Raw genomic sequence first — 25485 nt, forward strand, 5'->3', positions numbered from 1 at the left:
CCTGGTTAGCACCTACCGTGGCACCTCATGTACAGCAGGTGCTCCATGAAGATCTGTTCAGATTTAACTACTCTAACATAACTCAATCCACACATCAACTTCTTCTCAGATCCGGGAAGAATCTGGCCTACCCTAGAATGGATTAACCACAAGTAAGCCTCTGGCATACCCAGCTGCTGGCTCCGGAGCTGTAGGCACGTAACCAGAAGAGACAGCGCCTCTCCTGCGATCAGAGAGTCTTTGGTGGACACAGACTGCTGCCGAACGCAGATTCCCGCATGCAGGGCGACTGGCTCTCCTTCACTCCCCGAGCTGCAGTTGCTTCCTGAAAACAGGCAGGTACAAGTTACTGTGGAGCCCATGGACACTGGGGGATCTTCTGATAACCTTGTAACATGTGCTAGTGTCATCATGTGAATTTCAACAAAAGTCTTAAGACAGGAGATTCCATCACTTCCATTTGAAATGCCGTTCATGTCTCAAAATGTGTTTACAAGGTAAACCTAAGGTAATACAAGTTAAGAGTAATATAATTTGGGGTGAGGGAATCCTCCCAGGGTACTGAAAATGCTCTACAGGTTGTTTTAAATTAGACACATACAAAATAACCTACATCGCATAGTAACATAATGTGTACATACATATGCATGTCATATCTTTTCAGCAGAGTGATCAGGAAAGCCCAATGAAGCTGGGAAATAGGGCTATGAAAGCTTAAGAGTAAACCAGCCAAACGAGGAAAGGCCTGTTCCAGGCTGGGCTTCCAGATGCATTTGTCCTAGAGTCTGACTCACTTTTCTCACGGCGCTTTCATGCTAACGTGAGCCGGAAACCCTGCTGGGGGTGCTTTCCCCACTCATGTTTTTAAATACAGATTTTCTTTCTTAAAAGAAGGGCAGTGTCCACGCAGAAAGATGTGGAACTATTCAGTACAGCCTGATGAATGGGTGCTCGAGCTCACGAGCGAGGGAAAATGCATCCTCCAAGCATGGATAATTCTCTCAGGTATTTCTTGCCCAATGCTTTACTTTCCCTGTTGAATCAATACCTGAACTGCTGAGTCTGTTTCGAATTCCAGCAGGGAACAGAGAATTGCTTTCTTTAATTGGCTGGCTACTCCCAACAAGGTCAAGGCGTCCTGCGGCTGCAGCCCACGACAGTCTCATGAAACAAGCCACGGTGGAAGTGAAGTCGCTGACTTCCATTGTCTAAGGGATGTGGACAGTGTTAGGAGAGAAGGCAGCAGTACTTGAGCACCCTCCATTGACTGAGTAAGTGTCTTCAATTCTGGGAGACACCTCCCCCGCCCCGGCCTGTCCAGAAGTACAGCCCTGCTCACACCCCAACACTATGCAGACCCGGGCCGCGCCCTGCCCAGAAAACAGACCCCCTCTCTAGAGTCTGGTCTCAAAGGAGCCCTTCAGTGGTCTGTATTGCGTTCTCTCTGCCCAGACTACTGGAACCTCGTAGAGGCCCAGCCTTAGGTTCACTGTGCTCATGCTTTCCTGGCTGGAGTTCACACTGCTCCTCTCTCCCGCCCCTTCTTCTTAAGTCTCTATTCTTCAAACCAAAAAGCCAAACTCAGTGCCTGTGAATCCATGGTGCCCATAATTACCCTGATAAAGCAGGACTGCCCCTGTACGTTTGGGAACTCTTGATGGGCACAGAAAGACCCGCTTGCCTCCCTTGAGGCCATTAGTGGTTTCCACTGGTGCCCTTGCAGGTGACAGGCCAACGTCTGACCAACCGCCACCAGGGCTCCTTGCCTCACCTGCCACCTCCTACTTTAAACACTCTCACGGAGCTACAGGAGAGAAGCCGCTTCCTCTGAAGGCCACAGGACAGGCCCTTCAGGGCGCTCGTGGAACTCGGTGCTTTCTACCTCGACCGCTGGTCATGTCTGTCCTCGTGTTCTCTTTCTTACACAAGTTCTCTGACAAACAATAGCCATGCCTTAATCGCTCTCTTTTTTGGTCACATTCAATGACTATTTCTGCTCTTTTTATACTTTTTTCCTGGCATTAATCACTGCCTGGTTTTTCCATTTGCTTTGCTTTTTATGTACTGTAATGCTCCCTTCATCTTTGATTTCTTTGTCTTCAGCACCAGAGGCTGGGGTGCAAATGTGTACAACAGTGGTATTAACCGGCATTCCTTGTAGGGGTATGAGATGATCGCTGAGCACGGTTTGTACTGCGGTAATGAATGTTAACACCATCACTGTTCCATGTCATCCCTGGGCCGGGACAGCACATGAGTGTCCAATTCAAAGTGGCTCCCAGTGCCTAGATAGAATCATTTGTATGTCCACAGAACCTCTGCACTCCACGACCAAAGCCTTCTAAACCAGAAATGCTTAAAACTTCACGGACCCACTGATCACTTACTTGTATTGCCACCCGGGCAGCAGGGATGATTTCCTCAACCCTAATAGAGGACCTGTCGGATACGGAGAGTTGCCGGTAGGACGACTTTTCTGGGGTGCCGCAAAGGGACATCTGCCTACTTGTCTGACGGCTGACGTTTCGAAATGGGCGAGAGGAAAGTGCTTCGATGCCATCTTTGGTGATGTCGTCATCTAATAAAGTGGGCATTGTTTGTCCAACAAGCAAAAACCTTACAATGGAATAAAGAGTAGGCTTATTCCAGGCCATGTCACACGATGTAAAATGATAGGGTTTGGAAAGAGAAACAAACTACTGCCGTGAGAGACGAGCGCAGCATCGATGGACATACCTTGCGAGTTGCAGGCAGATGGAATAAACACCTTGCCTGGTTTCGTAGTCGACTTCTGATGGGATGGAGTCCCTCTGCATGACATTGACAACCAAACTTACAGAAAAAAAGAGAGGACAGTTAAGACTTCTGTTTCTTTTATAGGGAACTATTCATACGTAATTTAGTTGGCTAGCAGCAGCATCAATTCGAGTTTCTGCAAGATCCTCACAAAAATGGACCATACATATTCCCACTCCAATGCTTTTCTTGAATGCTCCTGATCTACATTGAAACATACTCCTTTCTTAGTCAAAAGAACAGTCACGACAGAATGTTTTAGATAGTTTCTTCTTCTCAATAACTAGTCCGAGTTCACTAAATAACCGTTACCTTGGCGGTAATAAAACAATCAATTCAAAAATATGTCCAAAATGGGCATATTCAATTAAACTAACTTGTCTCTCATTGTGTTTGCAAATCTTCCTACCTGGTTCCCCTACTTCCATTCATAACTGCCCCTCTCCCGCCCCGCTCCCCATCTCTTGTTAAAGACCAACCAGTGCAATCCCTTCAGATCATGGCCTCCTCTAAGAGATCCTCCCTCAGAGTTGCTGACAGGAGACCTGTCCTCTCTCTGGGCTTCTCCTGGCCCAGTGCTCTCTGCCCAGCCAGCCCGAGTTGCTGCTGCTCTCGGCACCCGCCGACCCGGCCTGCCCTGCTGCTCCCTGTGGGAGCACCTTTCCCTAGGTGTCTCCTGGTCTTGTTCCCCGTCTCTTTCAAGTCTGCACTATGTTGCTGAGCAGGGAAGTTTCCTCTAATCGCTCTATCAGAACCGCAACTCTCTCTTTCATCATTCTCCATCTTCCTGTTCTCGACAAAAGCTCTTATGTGTGTATCCATGACGTGACTTCTATTTCTGATCATCGGATAGGCACGTTTTCTTACTGTCTGTCTCATTCTCTTGACTGTAAGCTGATTTATTCACTGCTCAGCTCCTGCTTTGCAGAGCAAAGCTTGGCAATAAGGTGATGCACAAAAACTCTGAGTTGACTCCCACTCATCGTGACACTACTGGACAGAGTTTACAAGTGTGCACATCTTGAATGAAGTGGAGCCACTACTGGTCTAGAACCTCTCCCCTCCCCCAACAACTTTAGAATGTCCCTTCCTTATTTACCTAGGGAATGTCCAGGAATTTCTCGGCTCCTGAGTTCAAATGTCAATTCCTAGGAAGTATTGCATAGCTACTTCTACTCTAGGAAAATGTGGCCACCTTTTTTTTCACTCCCAGCCATTTTTTTATGTGTCTTTGAAAACATGGATATGGTATAAGTGTGTTCTTTTCCTTTGCTAAACCATGAGCATCTCCAGACCAGGGTTAATAGCTACGTGACCTCTGCATCCTCAGCACTAAGTAGAATTCCTAGCACAATATGGACCACTGGGAGTCAAATTCACCTTATCCCAAACTAACGTAGGAATCAGAAGTCAGCTAGAATGGGAAGCTACACCTTTCTCTTCTTGAGCACTTCCCCCACTTCAGGGGAAGACACATGCTTCTTTAGGCTCTTTCGGGGAACAGATTACAAGGATCTACACATAACCTCCTCGCTGGGGGACGGACAACAGAACAGTGGGTGAAGGGAGATGGCGGACAGTGTAAGACATGACAAAATAATAATAATGTATAAATTACCAAGGGTTCATGAGGGAGAGGGGAGCGGGGAGGGAGGTGGAAAATGAGGAGCTGATATCAAGGGTTCAAGTAGAAAGCAATTGTTTTGAGAATGATGATGGCAAGAAATGTGATTGACACAATGGATGGATGTATGGATTGTGACAAGAGTTGTATGAGCCCCCAATAAAGTGATTTAAAAGAAGAAACTATTCTAAAGGATGAGACAGCATGCCTTCTCAACACTCCATAGAATGCCTTACAGGAATCATTCAGTCTTTCTAGAAACCAGTAACGGACACCACCGCATGCCCGTCCGGCAACTCGCCGACCAGCGCGCTGAAACGAACCTCAGACCGCCGGCTTTGAGGAAGTTCTCACAGAACGATTTGGCACAGCTCCGTGCCATGTCGTCATCAGCGGTCGGCATGAGTTTAGAGCTCAGCACCTTGGAATCAGAGACGCACAATTAATCATCCCAACATCTTGGGGGGAACAACTCCTCTGCTAAATACAACATGCGGGTACCCGAGTCAGAGAACATCTTCTTCAAGTGTGATAATGAAAATAACTGCACTTTCCAAGTTGTATTTACACAGCAAGAGAAATCTGCTCTGAAGAAAACGGATGTGCTCTTCATGAGACCAGCAAATGTGAACATCAAGGGCCTCAGGACTGGAAAAGAATGGGTGACTTATATGGTCTTTAAAATGTGTATAAACTGAAATTTTATAAAACAGCCTAGATATTAAAAAATCTCAATGAACTCCCCTTACTGATGACTTTGCTTTAACTCCTATTTCGTGAACATTTCCACCACTGCCATCTGTGCAGAGGCGTCCCTGCGGCTGTGAACCACTGACTTTCCACTTAGCAGCCAAGCACTTATTCAATGGGCAACAAGGCCCCTAACAATAGCACCCATCACTCACAGGGCACGTGACACAGTCCTTTCTCATGTAGGTGAGCCCTGGTTTAAAACATATTCAACTTATGAAGAACCTCACTGTTTTTTTACATATTGTTAATAGTATGTACTATAAACAATGTTGTAGTAATTTGCTTATATATAATTTGCTGATGCTATAATTCTCAGATGTTCACAAAAGATAAGCTTAATAAAGATATTGATAATAAAAGGCAATAATGAAAACCTTAAAAAAAAAGATGCATTCAGCTTCTAGTCAGAAATGCCACAAGGCAGAACTGTCGGAAGAGACGCATGCATGAAGTCAGGGACTATCTGCACATGCACACGATCTCCATTCGCCGCAGAGAAAGACCGCGAAGGCGCCTTCAGCAGCAGCCCTAGAGCACTGCTGCTGACCCCAAAGGCTGGAGCTTCCGACCCATGCGCTGGGGCAGCCCATCTCACAGATAGCAAACCCTCAGGGGGAAAGCTTTGCTCTGTGCTACAGAACTGCTGTGAGCTGGAATAATTTTGGTTGACCACGTACTGTGCCATTATGATGCAGGTGAAGAATAGGGAATACGGATGGACTGACAAAAAAACAAACAAATCTGTGTTGAAGCAGCATAGCCAGAATGTCCCTGAAAGGCAGGGATGGTTAGACTCAGTCTCAAGTTCTTTAGACATGTCACGGTAGGCTAGCCCCTGGAGAAAGTTATCATGCTTGGTGAGGGAAGGGCAGTAAAAGTAAGGAAGGCCTGCCCTCCACAAGGTGGCCTGATTGCTAACAGTGACTGAGCATCAATGGGCTCAAACCTAACAAGTAGTGGGAGGACGGTGCAGGACTGAGCAGCGTTTTGTTCTGCTGTACACGACGACCCTGAGTCTGAGCCAATCTGAAGGCACCTGACAACAACACAAGCATAAAGATGAGCTGCTTAATATGCATCATCCACGAGTCGCACTATGACTTGAGAGCTGACGCGACCTCAAGGCTGTGAGACTCTAATTCGAATCCAGCGTGTTCATGACTCATACCCATGCTTCTCTGAAGTCATGGCAATACTTAAGTAAAGGGAAGTCAGGTGGATCTTCTGGCAAGTCAAGAGAAGTATTTCATAGAGAAACCAAACTGTGGTACAGCATGACAAGCTGGATTGTCCTTCAGTTTTACCATCAATTATCAGCTAAATGGGATGCTGTGCCATTGAGCAGGTCTCATCTCCGAGGCCTCTCTGGATCACCTGGATACGGTAGTGTTAGAATGGTTCCTGGCAAATTTCACCTGTCTGACTGCCAGGTTTGTCGTACCGTGGTGGCTTTCAGGTGCCTGAATGCTGGAAGCTAGGTCACTGGAACTTCAAATATCTGCTGTGCTACCTATGGTGGGCAGGTTTCGGTGGAGCTTCCTCACCAACACAGACCAGGGAGGAAGGTCTGGTGATCTACTGGGAAAAATGAGCCAACGGACCTTACAGGCAATAAGATGATGGAGAGAGCAGAGCATCGGGCAACACTTCAATCTGTTATATGTCAAATTTGCTACGAATTAAAGCTGACTAGATGACACCACCACCACCAAAAACAAATTGTATCCTTTGAAAAAACAAAACAGGATATATTTAATAGCTCTGAAACCATCCTATGGAGCACAATTCTACTCTTGACACACGGGCTCACCATGAGTTGACACTAACGTGAATCAATCGAGCTGAGGGAGCTAACAATTCCTTATTCATATGCTCTTTTTCGAGCATAGGGAGCCCTGGAGGTGTGGTGGTTACAGACTGTGCTGCCGACTGCCAGGTGGGCAGTTCAAAGACCACCAGCAGCTCCAAGGGAGAAAGACAAGGCTTTCCACTTCCACTCCCCTGGAGTTCGAATCTTGGAACCCCACAGGGGCAGTTAGTTTTTCCCTGGCCTCCAGGCCTTCTGAGTCAGAATCAACTGGATGGCAGTGAGTCATTTGCAAGCATCATGCACACAAGTATAAACTGAAAAACCAAATGAAAAGACGAGCACTTTCAAAGGCAAAGTTCAATTTTTTCCCCCAAAGTTAATTTTCTAAGAATTCAGCTTACAACAGAAATCTGTTTGTTTCTAAAAGCAAGACTCTGAAAAGCAAAAAGGAAATGACAGTAAGTCTCTTACTTCTAAGTTGTAGAGCACTCTGAAGGTGGACATTCCTGGGGCGAAAGACCGGAACAGGCTTTCTAAAATGGAGCTGGCGCTAGGCTGGTGCTGCTGCTTTGCGGAGAGGGAAGGGGACTTTGAAGACTGAGAACTGGATTCAGAGAGCAATGTTTTCTAAGTTTGAGAGAACAAAAGAAGGAATGCATGCTATGAAAGCACAAATTAAAAAGCTCTCAGGGCATATTCTAATATACAAGTACATAGTTTTGACAATAGCTATTCAGAAAACAAAAGGCTTACAAATTAATCCTAAGGTGCATGGTTGTAATAATGATCAAAACCTCAAACTTAATCATATAAATTACAATTGATCAACAAGATTCAAATACTACATGAAGGCCTTTGATAGCGTTTTCCAATTAAGCATTCATTTCTCTATGAGCTTTTTGGAGCCCCCTCCTGTATTTTGTAGTTACATTAATTTTTTTCCTTCCCAAATACATAAACTATAGCTGTCTAGAATCTGCTGATCTCAAGTTCCACCCGGGAAATACGAAATGCACATCTTCGCAAAACTACCAAGTTTGTTCTAAATGAATTTACTCTGAGAACTTAATTAAGTAATATTATCAACAAAAGATGATTTTAATACATGTACATAACCCTTAAGACCAACATCTTAAGATTTAAATGAAAGGAATTTTAACTATTAAATATGAAAGAAGTAAATGCTAAACCATTTATGTACGAACTCCAACTTCTGCAACTATCACATGCTGAGAAAGACTGACACGAAAGAAAAGTACTTCAGAGCTACCTTATGACCATAGACAACCCATTTCCTCTCTCGGAGCCCTGGCTTCTTCATAACTACCGTGAAGACAGTAGAAGTAGATGGTGTGAAAGTGTCTAAGGTATGACACATGTATGCATGCATGTATATACACACATATATACTTATCAAGTACTGCTATGAATCATGGAAAACTTTATTAAGTAAAGATGTCAAAATGTGAAGCTATGGCTTCCCTCCCAGAATATCCCCAACCCTGGTCTATCTGCCACTGCAGGCATTTCCAGTCCTCTAATTATTCTCTTAAGAACTCTCAACTTTGCAACTGATGCCACGTCAAAATCGTAGTCTGGGCATCGAAAAGGTCTGAACTGTGTTCCTTTACAATGTTCTTGTTGTTTGGGGAACAAAAAGAAACCTCAGAGGGCAAGGTCAGGGCCGTAGGGTACCTGGGATGGGGTTTATTCAATAGACGGTTGCAGGAACGAGCAGGTGCGTGGCTGTGATGGGAAATGCCTGGGCGCGCGCGGCTCTCCCGGGACTTCCAAACACCAAGCGGTTTACAACTTTTTAAGAACGTCCTAATAAGCTCTCTAGCTCATCCCCTTTCCTCCGGAAAATCTATCTAAATGACTTCTTTGGAATCCTCCCTCCCAAACCAGTCACCATCATCTTCTGGGCTGACTTCTTTGCCTTGAATTCACCCTTGAAGTCTTCCTGACCTTCCTTAAAATGTTTGCTCCACTTAAACCTGCGGTGTTATATGGGGAAGCATTTCCATAAACTTGCTGCAAAGCTGCAATGATTTGGGAAGACAGTCACTTGAGGTTAGATGATAGTTAGCTCTCCTGACCTCAAAAGTTATTTCCGCCCTCCCATGATATTGGGGGGAGGGGGGCACGAATCCTATCAAGACTAAGACAAAAATACTACTGAGAAACCTTGTCTGCTGCCTTCCCAGAGACGTGTTGAAACACACGTTTTGTACCTGCCCCGTGGTGCTGTGGATAAGGGTTGTCTGCACCCAGTCATGATGTGCAGTCTCAGAAGCCCTAAGGAACAGCTTCCCGTCGGTAGGTTTGCTAGGGGTTGGAGCTGAGTCGATAGCAGGGGGTTTGGTTGCTGATTTCTGTGCGAACTGGAGCCTCAGCAAAACACTTCTTCACTCTTCCCTGGACGTGCTCCTAAATCACTTCAAAAGCCAGCCTGAAGTCTTCACTTGGGTTTAGGGCAAAGATAAATTCCCAAAGAAGGAAAACTTTGTAGGAGAGGTATTGCATAGTCTGAATGGGCTTTTATGTTGTATTTTCAGAGAATCCTAACACAAAATTTCCATGGCAGTGACACTCATGCATACCTTTCTTCCTAAAGAATCAAGCTGATCAAGGGCTTCCTGAATGGCTGGGTCAGTGGGTATCAAGAGCAGAAGCTTCCGTACACGTAGTGTTATCCTGAAATGATCCAAACAGAATTTTTTTCACCCAAGTTGGTTTATTTTCACCCCCTTAACCTGAATTAAAAAAAAAAGTTTTGTTTTTTTTTAAAGGTCCACTAATACTTGTATTTACCTTGGCTCCTCTAGATTGGCAAGCTGGTAAAGCATGTCAAAGACGTTGCATACAAGCGCCATCACCACTCCCGGGAGGGACTTCTCCTGGGAACAAGAACAGCACGGACAGGTTGGTAAGCGAATTCTCTCCTTTCCTCACTGCATTTGCAAAGAGTACAGACACGACTTCTGAGAGCCTGGGGGCATGAAGAGGACGAGGGCCTCTCTCTCCTCCAGGGTGCTCGCGGCTCTGCATGCCGGCCACAGGGCCCAGAGACAGGCGGAGGGGAGACGGGAAAGAGGGGCACCTGGTTGTAGTGTCGGAGTGGGCACCACTGACAGCTAGCAGGGCTCAGCTCAAGTGAACAAGGTAAGGAGTCGTTTAAAAGCGATATTTAGGTAACAGACATGTATAAGATTCACAAGCAACACACATGTAATATCACTTGTTTTTTTCCCCTACAGATGAGGGAAGATAATCTAGCTCTGCAGTAGAAATGCAGACGTAAAGCAACTACTATTTTCTGCCTACTGAACACCACTATGGAATGTATTTATAAAAAAGGCTTTCAATGCATTTTGAATACCTATGAAGTCCTTAAAAATAGTATACTTTAAGATTTTGGGTTGTTAATGAGTTGTCATAGTGCCACTGTTGATTGGGATTTTTTTCCTTAAATTCATGCAACAGATGTATATGAATTAAAAAAACAAATAAACACCTCAGAATACTAAAACTAAACCTGATGGACTTTTTTTTGACATCTATAGCAAACTATGCTGTCTAAGTTAAGAAGATACAATCACACAAAAATCTTAAATTTGGACTTAAAGGATAAAACACACCACACGCTAATCGTGGGCGGGTGGGGATGTGCCTATAGATCTTTTAATAACCTTTCTTCACAGAAGTTTGTATTATCTGCATTTCTCGGCTGTAGACGTCTAATGAGCAGAACAACTTTGTATTCCTAGGGCTTAGTGCAGCTCGACACAGAAAGGTGCCTAATAAACAAACTGATGGATTCATGAAGTTACTCAGCAAAGAATAACGGAGTATCCACTATGTTCTAAGGAGGGAGTGTTTCAGGTGCTGAGGATATTGCGATGCGCAAAACAGATTTTGTTCTCACGGAGTTGGCTATTTTATTGAGGGAGACAAATAACAAACAAGACAAGTGAAACATATAGTCTATAAAGGGAAGAGGAGTCCTGGTGGATTCTGCGTTGGGTTGTTAGGTCGGCAATTCAAATCCAGAAACCACTCCACAGGAGGAAGATGAGGCTTCCTGTTCGTGTAAAGACCTACAGCCTTAGAGACCCAAATGGGCAGCTCTACTCTGTCCTATACAATTGCTATGAGTTGGGTCTTTTGGTGGTTGTTGATATTTTAAAGGACAACACGACCAAGGAGGGAGGGAAACTGAGATGTGCAGGGTGAGGGGTTGATATTTTAGACAAGGCCTCACTGAGTAGAGGCTGTCTACTGGGAGAAAGCAGTCTAGTCAAAGGGAAGGGCAAGTGCACAGGCTCTGCAGAGGACTCACACGGTGGCCGGGATGGCTGGACAGACACGAGTAAGGGGAATCTGGGAAGAGACAATCGTAGAACAAGCTGGCCCTCTGGGTCCCATTAAGGCTCTGGTAGATGGGCCTGGAATTGTGGCCATGAAGTAGGTTTAATAAGATTGTAAGCTGCTGGCTGCCACGTGGAGCAGAGACTCAGGGGAAAGGCCACCAAGGACTGGTTAGGACACGAGTGAAACACTGCCTGCCTGGGCCAGGTGGAGGCTTGAGAGACAAGGAGTAATGCTGATGGGTTACAAACACCAGTCCGTTGTCGAGAGGGTGAACCTCTGAAGAGAGGCACAGGGCAGGGCCACACGAGTAGCAAAGCAGCCCAGCCCGTTCTGTGATTCAGAAGATGGAGAAGTGAATACATCTTCTCCCAACTTAATCCTCAATCCAACTTAATTCTCTGTGCACTGACTTCTGAGGCCTCAGGATCGTCTGAGAGAAAAGGACGGATTCTCCAGGTCTACAGGGCAGAAGGCAAAGCGATCGCTAGTCTTCTTTTCAAATGGAAGTGGATTACTCAGTACCTGCTCCATGGCGTACGGAGAACTGAAAACCCCGCCGCCGCTGCTGCTGCTGGAGCTGGTGGAGGAATCGGCCGAGCTCCCAGATGGGGTCCCGCTGCCTGAAGTCTTTACTGTAAGGACTTGCTCATCAGAAAAGCCCAGTTGGTGGAGCAGTTTCTGATCTTTATTCACTGTCAGCTGCAAAAAGTGATTTCGTGATTATTGAGGGGGAAAGGAAGAAGAAGGTATTACTATCAGATTAAAGTGTTGGAAGCAGTGTACTGAAACCTACCAGACTATCGTTAGTAAATATCTGTATGTTATCCACAGGCGAGCACAACTGCTTGGCTATCTTCCACCGGACACTTCCTATGGTTTCATTACTGTGAGCCTGCAAAATAAAATGAAAAGGTATTGGGAGAGCATGCGTTTACCTATTCCAAAAACAGCTGTTAGTGAGCTGTGATTTTACAGCAATCACTAGTCTTGAAGCAAAAACACTGCAAGAACCCCTGCCATTCTGAGGCTTGCCTTCGGCTTCAATGATGGGTTCTGTTCCTATGGTAAAGGAGCCCAGACGGCACAAGGAGATAGATGGTGGACTGCTAACACCCTCTGACCACAAAGTCAGCAGTTCAAACCCACCAGCTGCTGCTTCAGAGAAAAACTATAGGCAGGGTCACTGCGAGTCTGAATTGGCTTGAACGCAGTGGTCTTGGTTTGGGTTTCTCTAGTTCCACACCAGGAGCCCTGGTGGCACTGTGGTTAAAGTGCATGGCTGCTAAACGCGCATTCAGGGCTTGGGATTCATTCACAGCAGAAAGGCATGGCAGTCTGCTTCCAGGGAGATATGCAGCTTTGGATGTACCGGGGGCAGTTCTACTCTGCCTTCTTAATGCACTTACCGACACACCATATCACTGGTAGAAACTGCGGCTATGGATTGAACTGTGTAAATCTTAACCCCTGTACTTGTTGCCATAATCCCGAGTGGGAACGAGTCACCTTCGTTATATTAATGAGCCAGTACTGGAGCAGTGTCATGTCCATCTCTTTTGAGGGAGTGAGCAAGTGCCGATGGGGAAGAGACGCTGCGTCACATGAAGATCATCTTGGAACAGACACACACGGCATGAGAGCGTGTCCTCCCTTAGAGCTGGCCCCTGGATTTGGACTTTGAGCCTCCTCAACTCTAGGCAAACAGACTGCTGCTCACTAACACCTCACTGTAACAAACAAGAGTTGCCACCAAGTCATTTCTGACTCACAGGGACCCCGTGTGGGCTGAGTAGACAAGTGGTGATTCTTTGGTAGTGGAGGCCGGTCTGTTTTCTGAGGGGCCTCTGGTGGGTTACATATTAGCCAATATATCTGCTTGTAAGCTCTGCAACTTCATTTCAGGCCTTAATCCTGGATTTTCTCTGGCCAAGCTATCTCAATCAACAGAGTTCTTATTAAAAGAACAAGGCAATACGCAGATGGCCACTAAGCTTCAAGCAGACCTACCTCCACAGTGAAGGTATCTTTGGTAGACTCATAGGTAACATTGAGAGTTAAAAGATGTCCATGAAATGAGGCACCATGAGGTAGAATAGTTCGTGGAACCGAGTAAAAATCCTTGAAGCAAATAAAAAGAGGTCAGAAACAGCCATTATTAAACACCATGAAAAATACATGCCTAACACATTTAGGCAAGTGATGTATTGAAGGATGCAGCTTTCGCAGAGAGGCTTACCTCTATAGTGATCACGTAGCGCTCTGCCAGCAGCAGCAGTCTCTCGATAATTACAAGTTTAGTGGATCTACGGGTAGGAAAATGTGATAGCTGAGATGAACTGCTGACTTGAGCTCGATTCCCGTCTGTCTCAGACACCAGCACCATAGCGCCCCCTGGTGGAAGGCTGGGCTGTGCATACTAAACTTCCCTTCCCCCCACAGTCACCGCTGGGGAGACGCCTGGCTCCTTCCCACATCTCCTTTACTTCCTGATGGTTTCAATAGGTGCTCCACAGATACAGGATCTGAGTCTCCAAGCTTATTTGCCCACCAAATTAGCAGTGAATTTGACCTCATAATTTTATACTAAACTATGTCATGCAGTTCTGTAAACACAGACACGACCAAGTTCTGAGCTGCCTAAAAGCCAGAAAACAAAGGCAAACCAGGAGGTGTACCACAGAGTGCTGTTTGTTTGCATCAACCTGAAGATGGGTGCGGGGTGGGGAAACAAAGTCATTCATATAGTTAAAATATGTTCAAAGTACTTCAGAAATCAACATACACTGCATGAAGCAACCATCCCTAGAACAAGAAGCCAATAGCAGTGCAGGCCTGAGCTGTAACGGTCGACAGATCCATCTGGAAAGACAAGGAGGTACTTCCATTTCCTAGCAATTGATTTGGTATGCTGATAAGAACTATTAGAAATCTGCTTTAAAAGAGTTGGCTAAACACAGAGTTCTAGCAAATATCTATTAACAGAATTCTAAATTCTGCCAGTGTAGTAGCCAAAGCTTCCAATCCAAATTCTTGCAGAATTAGAAACCAAAATTCAGGTGAACAAACGTTAGGTTATCTACGTGCTACAGGTGAGTGAGTGAGGGTTTTTCCTTGTGCCGTAGAAGTGAGTTAAGTCACAGATAACCTGGCACTGTACTGTATGATTAGAGACCCCAGCCCCCACCACACACTGCGATCACTAAAAAAGTTCTTTCACAATGAATGAAATGAGGAGATGAATTACTAAGTCCTGGTTCAAATACAATTGTGAAATGATACATTCTGATTCATTCTAGAGGTGTCATAAGAGCATTTGAGAACTATTATGTGATTTTGCTCTGTGGTCAACCAACTGCAACATGCCCCAGACTAGAGAAACAACAAAAACCCACACACATTTAAAGAGGTAGCAGTCTGGAAATATGAGACTGAGAATCCATAAATGTGTCTATTCTGGATGAAAAGACAAATGAATCATTAAGGAACCAGATCTCCATGAGACACTGCATCTTACCAACAAGCAATATTCTTCATTAAATGAGTCTGGTTGAGCTACACTTAAAAGAAGGTGGAGACCGCAAGAGTTCACATTAGTGTCTGCAGGAGCTGACTCCATAGCCATTTTCTGCCACTCTTAAATGAGGTCCCAGAAGGTTGTGTTTTACTGAATTCTTTCACAATAAGTATAGCGACACAGGACTATACTCGTTTTAAAAAGAGAAAGAATAGCAATATAGGCATGGGTATTGCTCTAATCCCTTTTCTAAAGGATGGCTTTAAAAAGAAGTATCACCCCATTTATAAATGAAACTAAACTCATCCTACCCGTTCAATTCCACTAAATCAATTCCAACTGTAGGACTGTGCTTAAAGGCTCTGAGATTAAGCGGAGAAGGTACACCCATCACTAGAGGGCAGCAGAGAGAGAGAGAGAGAGAGAGAATGTGTGTGTGTGTAGGGGAATGGAAGGTGATAGGATGGGGGGTGGGGAGGGAGAGAGCACCCTTCTCTAAGCAACAATCCAGGATTCCTTTGGGGTTGCTTATGGGCAAAAGGCTCATAAAGCCCCCAAAATTGTTTTAGTCACTCCAGTTTCATTTTCCTAACTACATCCTCACCGTTTGTCCAAAGAGCTACACAAACACTGAACTCGGGCTCCAAGAGTAACATTTGCAATCATTAAAGGGCAATGCCAATTCAAACTTTTAACACAAATATTTGGAAACAAAGTTCTTATTAAGCCTTATTTTGAAAGGTAATAAATATTTCAATTGGCAGTGCCTACTTTTAATTACTCGACATTTCTAATACATGATTTTTGTTTACCAACATCTTCTACTTAATTTTCTTGGCCTGGTTGCGGCTATTCAAAGAAAAGGTTTTAAGATGTCTAAGCGAATAGATATTTCACGCTTGAAAAAAATTACTTAGTACCATGAATAAATTTATCCCAGCCTAAAAAGCTGGCTACCCAGGGTACACAGAGTAAAAGTGAAATGAAAGCGGAGCGTGTGGGTGGCTCTGAGGTCGACACAGAGCTGCAGGTGTGAGGGGGACACATGGTTTCTCTCAGCTGCAGCTGTTTACAAAAGCTCTGGCGTTTGCGCTGGAGAGCTCTCCACAGGCAACGCGATGCGTTTTTACTGAGAGCTGTGCGAGTGTTACTGGTGGTCAGGTCTGTTCTCACTTACCGGTACGGAGACTGAACGGAGGTTGCCACCGTCGGCATGGCGGTTGCCGTGAGCATTTTTGTTGCTCTGGTCACAGCATGCGTAAGAGTGGGGCCACCAAGTGCAGAGCTGGCTGCCTATAAAACACGGAACCGTCACCCTACGTCACGCCTTGTCCATCTCGGCTCGAAGGATATGCTGAACTGCACAGTTCTTTGTTGGTGAGCACTCAGGCATCTCTAGCTTCTAGACCCGATGCTTGTAGCAATACCCGCCTCTGTCGACACCACCACCGCCCACCCCTAGACTTTGCCACCAACAATGTCTCCAGACTCGATCCTGTGTCCCCAGGGAGGCAGCCTAGCTCCCGGGTGGGAACTACTGTTCTACATTAGAGACTTATACTATACGTCAGTTAGGAGATGTGGGTACAGTGAGTTAGTTGATAAGGATCACCTATGTGGCGGAAGTCACAGAAGACGTGGCAAGATTCTGGCAGATATTCTTCTCCATAAAATTAAATGGATGCTTTGGGGCACACTCTGTTAATACCTAAGAGGAGCAGTGCTGGCACAGTGGCTACTGCAAGGGCAGCAGCTGCAAACACCAGCCACTCCATGGGAGAAAGGAGACTTTCCCACAGGGGCAGCAATGCTGCCCGGTCCTACATGATCACCGTGAGTCAGGAACACCTCAAGGGCAGTGAGTTTTTAGTAATACATAAAGTATAAACAAGCACAAACAAGAATAGAACTGAATGTTTAATTCCTTAACTATCATAGTAGAAATAAGGCCTTGGGAATATAGGAGACTGCAGTACACAGCAGGCTTCTAATGGACAAAGACAACCAGTAGTAACCCCTCCTCGAGTGCCCGGCGGTGGTCTCCAACAGCATGAGCACTAAACCCAATAGCCTTAAGGACACAACGAGGGGAGACACAGGAAAGGGTAGGAAAAGCGCGAGGGTGTGTATGAAAGTCACGTAGAGAAAGGAGAAGAGGGATTCTTTAGAAACAGGCCTGTTGCGTAGACTTATTTTTGAAGGCAGCTCCTCTGCCCACCTGGGCGTGGGGCAGGGGGGGCACAGGGGAGTGAGAAGAGAGGAAGTGGCGGGAGAAAAGTTTTATACAATATATTTCTATAAGGGGCACAAGGCAAATGTGTTTTCCATACCAAAAACTGCACTGCTTGCATGAACATCAACACTGTGTACTACCTGATTTAAGAGTGGAAAAAGACCCTTTTTTTTTTTTACTTCAGAAAGAGGTCACTGAAAGGAAACTGAAGTTGCAGTAGTGAGCATATAGGAGTTAGTACTCTGTGATGAAAACTTTCGGAGGGAGAACCAGGCTAGAGGGCTAAGAGCCAGTCTCATCTGTACCACCAGCTCTGATAAGGGTCTCAGTAGATGGATGCCATGAAAACAGGAACTCAAATTCTTAAAAAGCCCAGAACTGCTGGGCTCAGTTAGCCTGCAGGGAGTCCCTGAGACGGTCACTGGGAACTGTTCTTTAAACCTTGAATTGAAAATACCTCCCAAGGTTAGCTTTCAGCTAACTCAGAGCGGCACACAAAATAAAGGTATTACATGTGGGTCCAGTACCCCATTAAAAACCACCTACATGAGACTAAAGGTCAATGAGGCAAAATGAGACGACAAGGGGTCAGGAGGACTGAAGTACTAGAAACAGAGCAACCAGAACACAGTGAGTGTGTTGATACACTGTGAAAATGTACTATCACTGAAGAACTTGGGTAGAAATGATCAAATGAGAACTTAATTTGCTGTGCAAACTTTCATCAAAGACACAAACATTAGGGGGAGAAACGGTGAACCAACTGCAATTATCAACGTACAACCGCCCCCCTGCCCGGAAGGGGGCGGGTGGAGATGAACAACAGAAACGTAGGTGGAGGGAGATAGCAGAGGGTGTAAAATATGAAAATAAAAATAATTTATAAATTATCAAGGGTTCATAAGGGTGGGAGGGCAGGGAAGGGAAGGGAAAAAAACAAGGAGCTGATACCAAGGGCTCAAGCAGAAAGGAAATGTTGATGGCAACATACGTACAATGTGCTTGATACAACTGATGTATGGACTGTATGATTTATTAAAGAGCTTATGATTTATTAAAATTTTAAAAGTACAAACATTAATAAAAAATTTTCTACTCACTTCTAGTCTTGTGTAGCAATCGGCAATAAATTTCTTATGTAATGATACCGAATCCTAAAAGTAAGAGGCAAATAAAAATTAAAACAAGCTGGTGACTTTAGCTTTAATCAGGAGTAAAGACAAAATATGCAAATAATGGAGCCGAATTTCGGGTGTGCCAAAGATCACAGGTTACCACAATAAAAATGTACTTAAATACCCACCTTCTTCAACCTAGGATTCAGGTTAATGTAACTATAGTTTATTATTAACTGAATCGCTTCATTAGCAATTTCTTCATCAGGTGATTCCATGGCTATCTTCCAAATGAAATCCATTCCTATCAACTCCAGCTTTTCTACATACTGTTCAAAAGAGAAAGAAGTTGCATAGCACACCAGAGTCAAAGAGTCACAATTACTCTGTGCTTCGTCGTGAGCCCGTGCCTCTTAAGTTCAATACAAATTCACGCTGACATGAAGTTCAAAGGAAAGCACACAGAGCCGCAGAAATACTGGGCAATCTCATGTGAACCCGGTGAGATACCGAGGTTGTCTGCACACACTGTTAGACCAGGCTGTCAGCTACCTGGGCCGGCAGCTGAAGCAGAACCTTGAGAAGAGGGAGCAGGGCAGTATTTTCCTAAGGAAATGCAGTCGAGCTGGAAAAGATTACTAAACCTCAGGGCTCAGTCCAGTCTTCCCAGAGCTCAGTTAGAAATACCAGGAGCCTGGGCTAGGACAGTTGTAAAAGGCCTTACCACCCCCAGGAGGCCAAGCCTGGAATGAAGGAGACTTGGAAAAAGAACTGTTTCCTGGCGTTCTTTTTAAAGGTGTACGTGCACATTTAAACATAAGCTGCATGTATTTTATAAGGCCTTCGTTTCCTGATTTTTACTCTACTTTCTGCCATTACTGAACCAGAACTAAAGAATGTATTACTTTTTAAGATTTATGTGAATTGCAGGATTTGTGGAGTTAAAACTATATATAGAACCGCCCCTCCTCTGCTACACCCACCAGTCACAGGTGGGAGGCCACTGGCTGTCCCAGTGCAGCCAGAAGCAGAGTGGTTTGCGGTCGGCTGGCTTCTCCCAGACGGTTGGTGAGGTTGTGTCCTGGGGAGGGAGCCACCCGTTATACTACTGAGAGACGTTGTGTCTTCAGTGTTCGAGACCGCAATCAAGGGGATGCTTGCCCTTTAAAATATATTCTTTAGCTCCATCACAACCCATTGCTTTCTCTGGTATTCCCGCCTCACTCCTTAATCTCAAATTATCAGCTAATCCCAGTGGCCTGATCTGATTATTCAGACTGCAGAATCGCATACTTACCAACTGGGCTCCTTGTCTTTTCAATCGATGATCACAGAGATTCACATTTTCAAAAAAAGTCTTAAATAAGTTAAAACCTGAAATTGTAGAACACCAGAGAAATTCATGCTCTAAGCAATACAGACAATCAGAGCACAAACAAAGCCCTCAAACGTGTATCAAAGACTCAAAGGTAAAGCTACCTCTGAGACAATATTCATGACCTTGAATTAAGCAACTTAAAAATGAACAAACTGGACTTGACCAAAACTAAAAACTCTCGTGTCTCCGAGGATCCTAAGAAAGTTGAAATAAAATTCAGGATAAGAAATATCCGCAAGACAGGGCAAGAGATGACAAAATAATAATTTATAAATTATCAAGGACTCTTGAGGGAAGGGGGAGTAGGGAGGGAGGGGGAAAAAAAAGAGGACCTGATGCCAGGGGCTTAAGTGGAGAGCAAATGCTTTGAAAATGAAAGGCAATGGATGCACAGATGCGCTTTACACAATTGATGTATGTATGGATTGTGGTGAGAGTTGTATGAGCCCCAATAAAATGTTAAAAAAAGAAGAATACCCGTAAATGTACATACCTGAAAAGGAGCTTGTATCCAGAATACACAAAGAATGTGCACAATAAAATGCAATCCAATTTAAAAATGAGTAAAATTTGAATAGATATTTCCCCAAAGATGTCCAAATAACACATGGAAAGATGTTCAACTTCATTAGTCATTAGGGAAAAGCAAATCAAAATGAGATTCTACTTCACATCCCCCAGGATAAGTAGAACATAAAAAAAAAAATGACAAAAGGAGGAAAGAATAAGTGTTGGTGGGAATGTAGAGGAAATTCAAACCTTTGCACACTGCTGGTGGGAATATAAAATGGTAAAGATGGAGTTACTGGGAACGCTATTTCTAGTTCTACATAAAACCAAGAGACAGATGAACTCACTGCCACCACGTCGAGGCCGATTCAGAAAAAAGAAAACCGGAGTCTACACAAAAACGTGTATGTGTTCACAAACAGCAGTGAGAAGAGCCAGAGTGGAAACAATTGAAATGTTTATCAACAAATGGATGGGAAAGCAAAAGTGGCTCAGCTCTCCACACAGATACAGAAGGGGGTGAAGGGCCGCAGGAGGCCGGGAGAAAGGGCAATGGGGAGCGACTGCTGATGGGTAAGAGTCTGCTTTTGTTTGTGTCCTCAGGCATTGGAGGGGAAGGTTTGATGGAAGGTTTCCTAGAATTAGATAGTGGTGGTAGTTATATAACTTGGTAAATATATGGAAAACCTGAAATGGACAATTTAGAAGGGTGGATTTTATGGTATATCAAGGATCTCAATCTAAAATTGTCATTTTAAAACGAATCCTTTTTGAACATTTTGCACTTATCAAAAGACAACTCAGCCCTTTGAGCTAGCAGGCCACATCACAGAAAGTGAACTACAAGACAGCATTATGTAAAAGTAAATATCAGTGTCGGTATACCCATGCAGAAGACAAAGTCGGACAGGGTGTTCAGGGGGCTCCAAACCATGCAGCTGTCTCTGAGCCGCTGGGCTGGAGGGAAGGGAGGTAACGCTTTGTATGTGAAAGGGGTGGAGAACGACGTTCAGTCCTGTTCGTACCTTGCATCGTGATCTCATAGGACTCCAGTTTGAGGATTTTCTCCTTGAAGAGCTGCTGCTGAACATCACTCTCGAGATCGTGCTGCCCTTTGGTAAACCATTCAAAGCACATCTGCAGATGAGACAACCCCCCCGCCCCAGAACTGAAGCTCATTTCAGGCACACTCAGATTCCAAACTGGGGAAGTAAACACGTCAACAATGATATTGCCAAAACATTGCTGAACACGGAAATGTCCTTGGGGTTTGAGTTTAAGGAAGCAGTCACTAACACACAATCTTTGCTCTTAAGGTAATAATAAAAAATATGCTTTTCATTAGTTTTTTATCTGGGCCTACCAACTCTGTGCCAGGTACTGTACTACTCACTGTCATTTCACTGTCTCAACAACACCATGAAGTAGCTAATAGTATTCTGTACAACGAGATGAGGAAACAGATTCCCCGCCAGAACATGCCAAACAAAGCAGGCATCTGCTTCTCTTCTAACCAGTTTCTGGTGGTCTAAGGATATTTTAAATAATTTTATCTACAGATGGATTCCTTGTTAGTACTCCAAAGTCTGTGCCGGTAAGTTTCATTCCACAGGAAGAAAAATACAGATGTTTACCTAGAGCTCTTTAACTATACTCATTTGGCTAAATAAGCTATTTCACCTAGACTGGTATCAAAATTATTAATGAATTCATGCATTCATTTATGTCCTGAGTATACAGAAAAGCAAACCAAACTCCAAACTCATTGCCTTCAGGCCCCTGTCCGCGCACAGTGACCCTGCATGGCAGAAGAAAGCTCTCTCACGCTCCAAGGAATGGCGAGCGGTTTTGAGTTGCTGCCCTTGCTACAGCAGTCCAACTCGTAACCACCACAGCACCAGGGCTCCAGGGGCATGAAGGGATTTTAGAAGTTCATGGGAAAATGGAATGAAAAGATAACTGGAATTTTTCCACCAACTTTTTGAAGTCCCGTGACACGTAAAACGTTTTGTTCACACCTACCGATGCTGTCCTACTAGTATAAATCTGTACTTACATAAATTAAGAGTATTTAGAAATAAAGATGTGAGACACATGTCAAAATTTACGTGAGCTAATTAAGTTTCAACGCTGCCTAGCTTTACGGCAACACCACCTTCTTACCTCTCTGTCTAACTCACAGACATCCTGGCCAGTGACAAGACATTCCCAGATCTCCTTGGCACGATTCCAACCCAGATAGAGAGTCGCTTCTTGCAAGAAAAATGCCAGAAATTTTAGATGTGCCTCTAAATACTGCAAAAAGAAATAATGCTCATTAGTTAACTCTATGCATTACTATCTGAAAGCAAAAACCATAAATAATTAAGTTTAGAAATACTTTAAACAACTTTTTTAAAATAACCATTTAGAATGCATTAAATGCGAGAAACCAGTTTAGAACAGTTGCTGTGGGCATTAAGAAGCAACATTACAATTAAGTCCACTGCAAATTCAGTTGATTTCAGATGTCAAAATCAACTTTTTCCTGATTTAAAAAAATAAATTACAATCAAGTAATCTGAAAAACATCCCCAGATTTGATTATTATTTCAGAATGAAGATACAGAAAAGGTGTTTGTTTACTTTCATTAACACATGCAATTCTTGGGTGATTTACCGAAAAATTTAACAACAAACACCAGTTTTCCAAACTTCTATTTTAAAGTACAGTCAAGACACACCGTTGTTCCAACACTACAAAGCTATCTTATACTACTTCTTTACAGTCACACGCGACAAATACCAATTTCATAGTTCAAAGGCAGAAAAGGCCAAACGAATGCAAGAAATCACGAAGCAAAAACACAATGCCTGATACCTCCCGGTAAGTGTATCGGCCATCCACCAGTGTTGGACCGGCTAGTCCTCCAGGGCCAGCCACAGCGGCAGCAAGCCGATGACAAGCTATCAAGCTTCCTGTTACCAATTTGACTATTTCAAAGTTCTTCTTTAAATCCTGAATGATGCTCTTGGTAAAAAAACAAAACAAAGAGAAAGTGGTATGAGAATTGACAAAGGATTGCTTTCTTGATTTCACACAACTTCTCTTATAGAGTCAAAATAAGGAACAGCAAACAAAAATTTCTTCACTCACATTTCTCCTATGAAATAAAAATGACCTGATATAGACGTGTGGGTTTCAAAGAGTTGGAGGAAAAATGGAATCAACAGATAATGGCAGTTTTCCGAGGACTTTTGAAGCTTCCTGGTATACTTACGAAAAAATTAATGTCTCTATTTTGTTTCACTTTTAAAAAAACTCCCTTTTTAAAAGAAAGTCTTTAGGGAAAAAAAAAGAAAAAGATTTCCTGTATACATTCCCAGAATTTTCTTACATATGCACTACACTGAAGAACACTTTTATTACAATATAAAATAAGCCTTTGAATTTTTTTCTATGTTTCTAAAAAAAACACCATTCTCACCTTTGAAAAATGCCTCAATTATTTCAGTAAGATAGAGAAATCAGGCAGGGGTTTATTAAAAAAACAAAACTCCATAGAAATGAAAGCGGGAGGAGGCTCAAATTCAAATTTATTAAATAATGTAAAACAATTATAATAAGTAACAATTTAATGATGTCTATAAAACCCAGCAAGCAGTATCAGTCTGTTCTACTGTCAAAGGTCATGCATGACACAGTATAATAGTCAAATGGAGCTATGCTCTTACCTTGTCTTGCTTCTGATAGGTCTGTTTTATAAATGAGCGGGTGATTTCGTGGAGTTGACGCAAAGCCGGTACCACCCATACAAACTGAGGATTATTAAGCTGAGATGACTAGAGTTAAAAGAAGTCATTTTAATTAAATTCAGATGTAAATGCAGACTAAATGTATGAGCTATAAAATTATCAAGTCAATTAGATCTTATTATTATGCATTCTATTATTTTCTCTTCACAATAGCTCAAGTACAGCTTATCTGCATGCACTCTCATATTCTGTCCTCAACTTCGCATTCTGCATGCAATGTCCTAAGGCCACGAACTGCAAACAGGAGTGGATGTGAAATGAAAGTAAATGTATAAGGACACATCAGCAAAACACAGACGACAAAGAATTAGCAACTTCAGAGGACAGATTAAGGAGCAAAGGCTGAGACATGTCGACATAAATAAAATAAACCGATGGCAAAAGCTTCACTTGGAAAACACTGAACTTGTTGGTGAGTAAAATGGAATTTAAAGCAGGGCGCTTTACAACTATGTGAGAAGGATAACCAACGATGTGATCAAGATACCAGTAATGGTCTCCATATTCAAGGACACGTTCGCCATGTTTGCCTTTCCAGGTCAAAACAGTCAGAGTCAATTCTACCTTTGTTCAGCACTGTAGCACTTTGTGCTCACATTGTAATTTATACTTTTCGGATCATTTTCAAACTCATGTGCAAGTGAGAGGTGACAGTCTAGATCTTCACTGTACAGACGTGAAAAATCTGATGTTCACATAATACTCAAAAAAGAGAATTGCTTTTTAATCAACAGCATTTTTGAGACAATGAGATTTTGTACTGTATTTCATTACAAAACTCATTAAGAATTTCATATTAAACCCTATTGGTCAAGTGAACAAATTAAGTTTCTAACTAAGAAAAATTGAGTAAAAGCTCAAGTCCGTGGCACTTGTATAGAAGGCTGTCTGTCTGTCTGCGCCAACGTCAAGGTGCCTGCTTTGGGAAGGGCGGGTACAGGACTTCTGATGTCTTTTGCAGAAAAAATTCTACCACTAAATATGTAAACATGAAAGTTATTGCCCAAACCTGGTTTCCATTGCCTCAAAGAGATTAACCCATCAGCAAATACCATATTTCCTGGATTCTAAGACACAAGTTTTAGAAATCTTAACTATTTTTTTTGAATTGACAAAGTTTATAATTATGCAAAAGCAATTTACCAGCCAATAGGCATAGGAGTAAGTTCTGATGTGCTTACCTCACTATTCAAATGTAAGATGTGTTCATCTACCTGTCATCATAGTTGTTACTTGGTACATACAGGTAACACCACACAAGGATGGATCCTTAAATTTGGATCACTTGTTACTTCAAAGGTTATAAAAAAAGATAACACCTATGAGGTAGCACTAACTGGGCTGTTGTGTCTGTCACTACAACTAAAAGCAATGAAAATGGCCAGTAATCTTAGCTTACAGAACTTGTCAAAGGCCAGAGAAGTCAAGGTGGCAGGCCCCTGGCTCTACAAAGGGCTGTATCACTAGGCACTAAATGTCTCTAGGCCCACAGGTGCAACTGAATTCAAGAGAAGCTGCTTCACTTCAGCTCAATTTAGGAGAGGAAAAAAAGCTTGAGTCTTATGAAATAAGAGCAAAAAAAC

The 25485-nt window shown here is 43.5% G+C and overlaps 1 protein-coding gene across 2 annotated transcripts in view; it reads right to left on the bottom strand.

Moving 5' to 3' along the window:
- USP24 (ubiquitin specific peptidase 24) overlaps positions 1 to 25485 on the bottom strand; it is a 126013-nt gene that overhangs the window by 44040 nt on the left and 56488 nt on the right. For both annotated transcript variants that reach the window (XM_075556713.1, XM_075556706.1), the window contains exons 17-36: positions 23822 to 23929; positions 22968 to 23117; positions 22271 to 22402; positions 21133 to 21244; positions 19517 to 19593; positions 18408 to 18548; positions 18205 to 18258; positions 16049 to 16164; positions 13594 to 13660; positions 13365 to 13475; positions 12151 to 12249; positions 11880 to 12056; positions 9798 to 9883; positions 9587 to 9680; positions 7455 to 7610; positions 4744 to 4841; positions 2737 to 2832; positions 2388 to 2616; positions 1049 to 1208; positions 170 to 325 (exon numbers count right to left, since the gene is read on the bottom strand). In XM_075556713.1, coding sequence (XP_075412828.1) covers positions 170 to 325; positions 1049 to 1208; positions 2388 to 2616; positions 2737 to 2832; positions 4744 to 4841; positions 7455 to 7610; positions 9587 to 9680; positions 9798 to 9883; positions 11880 to 12056; positions 12151 to 12249; positions 13365 to 13475; positions 13594 to 13660; positions 16049 to 16164; positions 18205 to 18258; positions 18408 to 18548; positions 19517 to 19593; positions 21133 to 21244; positions 22271 to 22402; positions 22968 to 23117; positions 23822 to 23929 — 2419 coding nt within the window. The remainder of the gene's footprint in view (positions 1 to 169; positions 326 to 1048; positions 1209 to 2387; positions 2617 to 2736; positions 2833 to 4743; positions 4842 to 7454; positions 7611 to 9586; positions 9681 to 9797; positions 9884 to 11879; positions 12057 to 12150; positions 12250 to 13364; positions 13476 to 13593; positions 13661 to 16048; positions 16165 to 18204; positions 18259 to 18407; positions 18549 to 19516; positions 19594 to 21132; positions 21245 to 22270; positions 22403 to 22967; positions 23118 to 23821; positions 23930 to 25485) is intronic.

Source organism: Tenrec ecaudatus, chromosome 1 (genome assembly GCF_050624435.1).
Source record: "Tenrec ecaudatus isolate mTenEca1 chromosome 1, mTenEca1.hap1, whole genome shotgun sequence".
NCBI classification, from domain to species: Eukaryota; Metazoa; Chordata; class Mammalia; order Afrosoricida; family Tenrecidae; genus Tenrec; species Tenrec ecaudatus.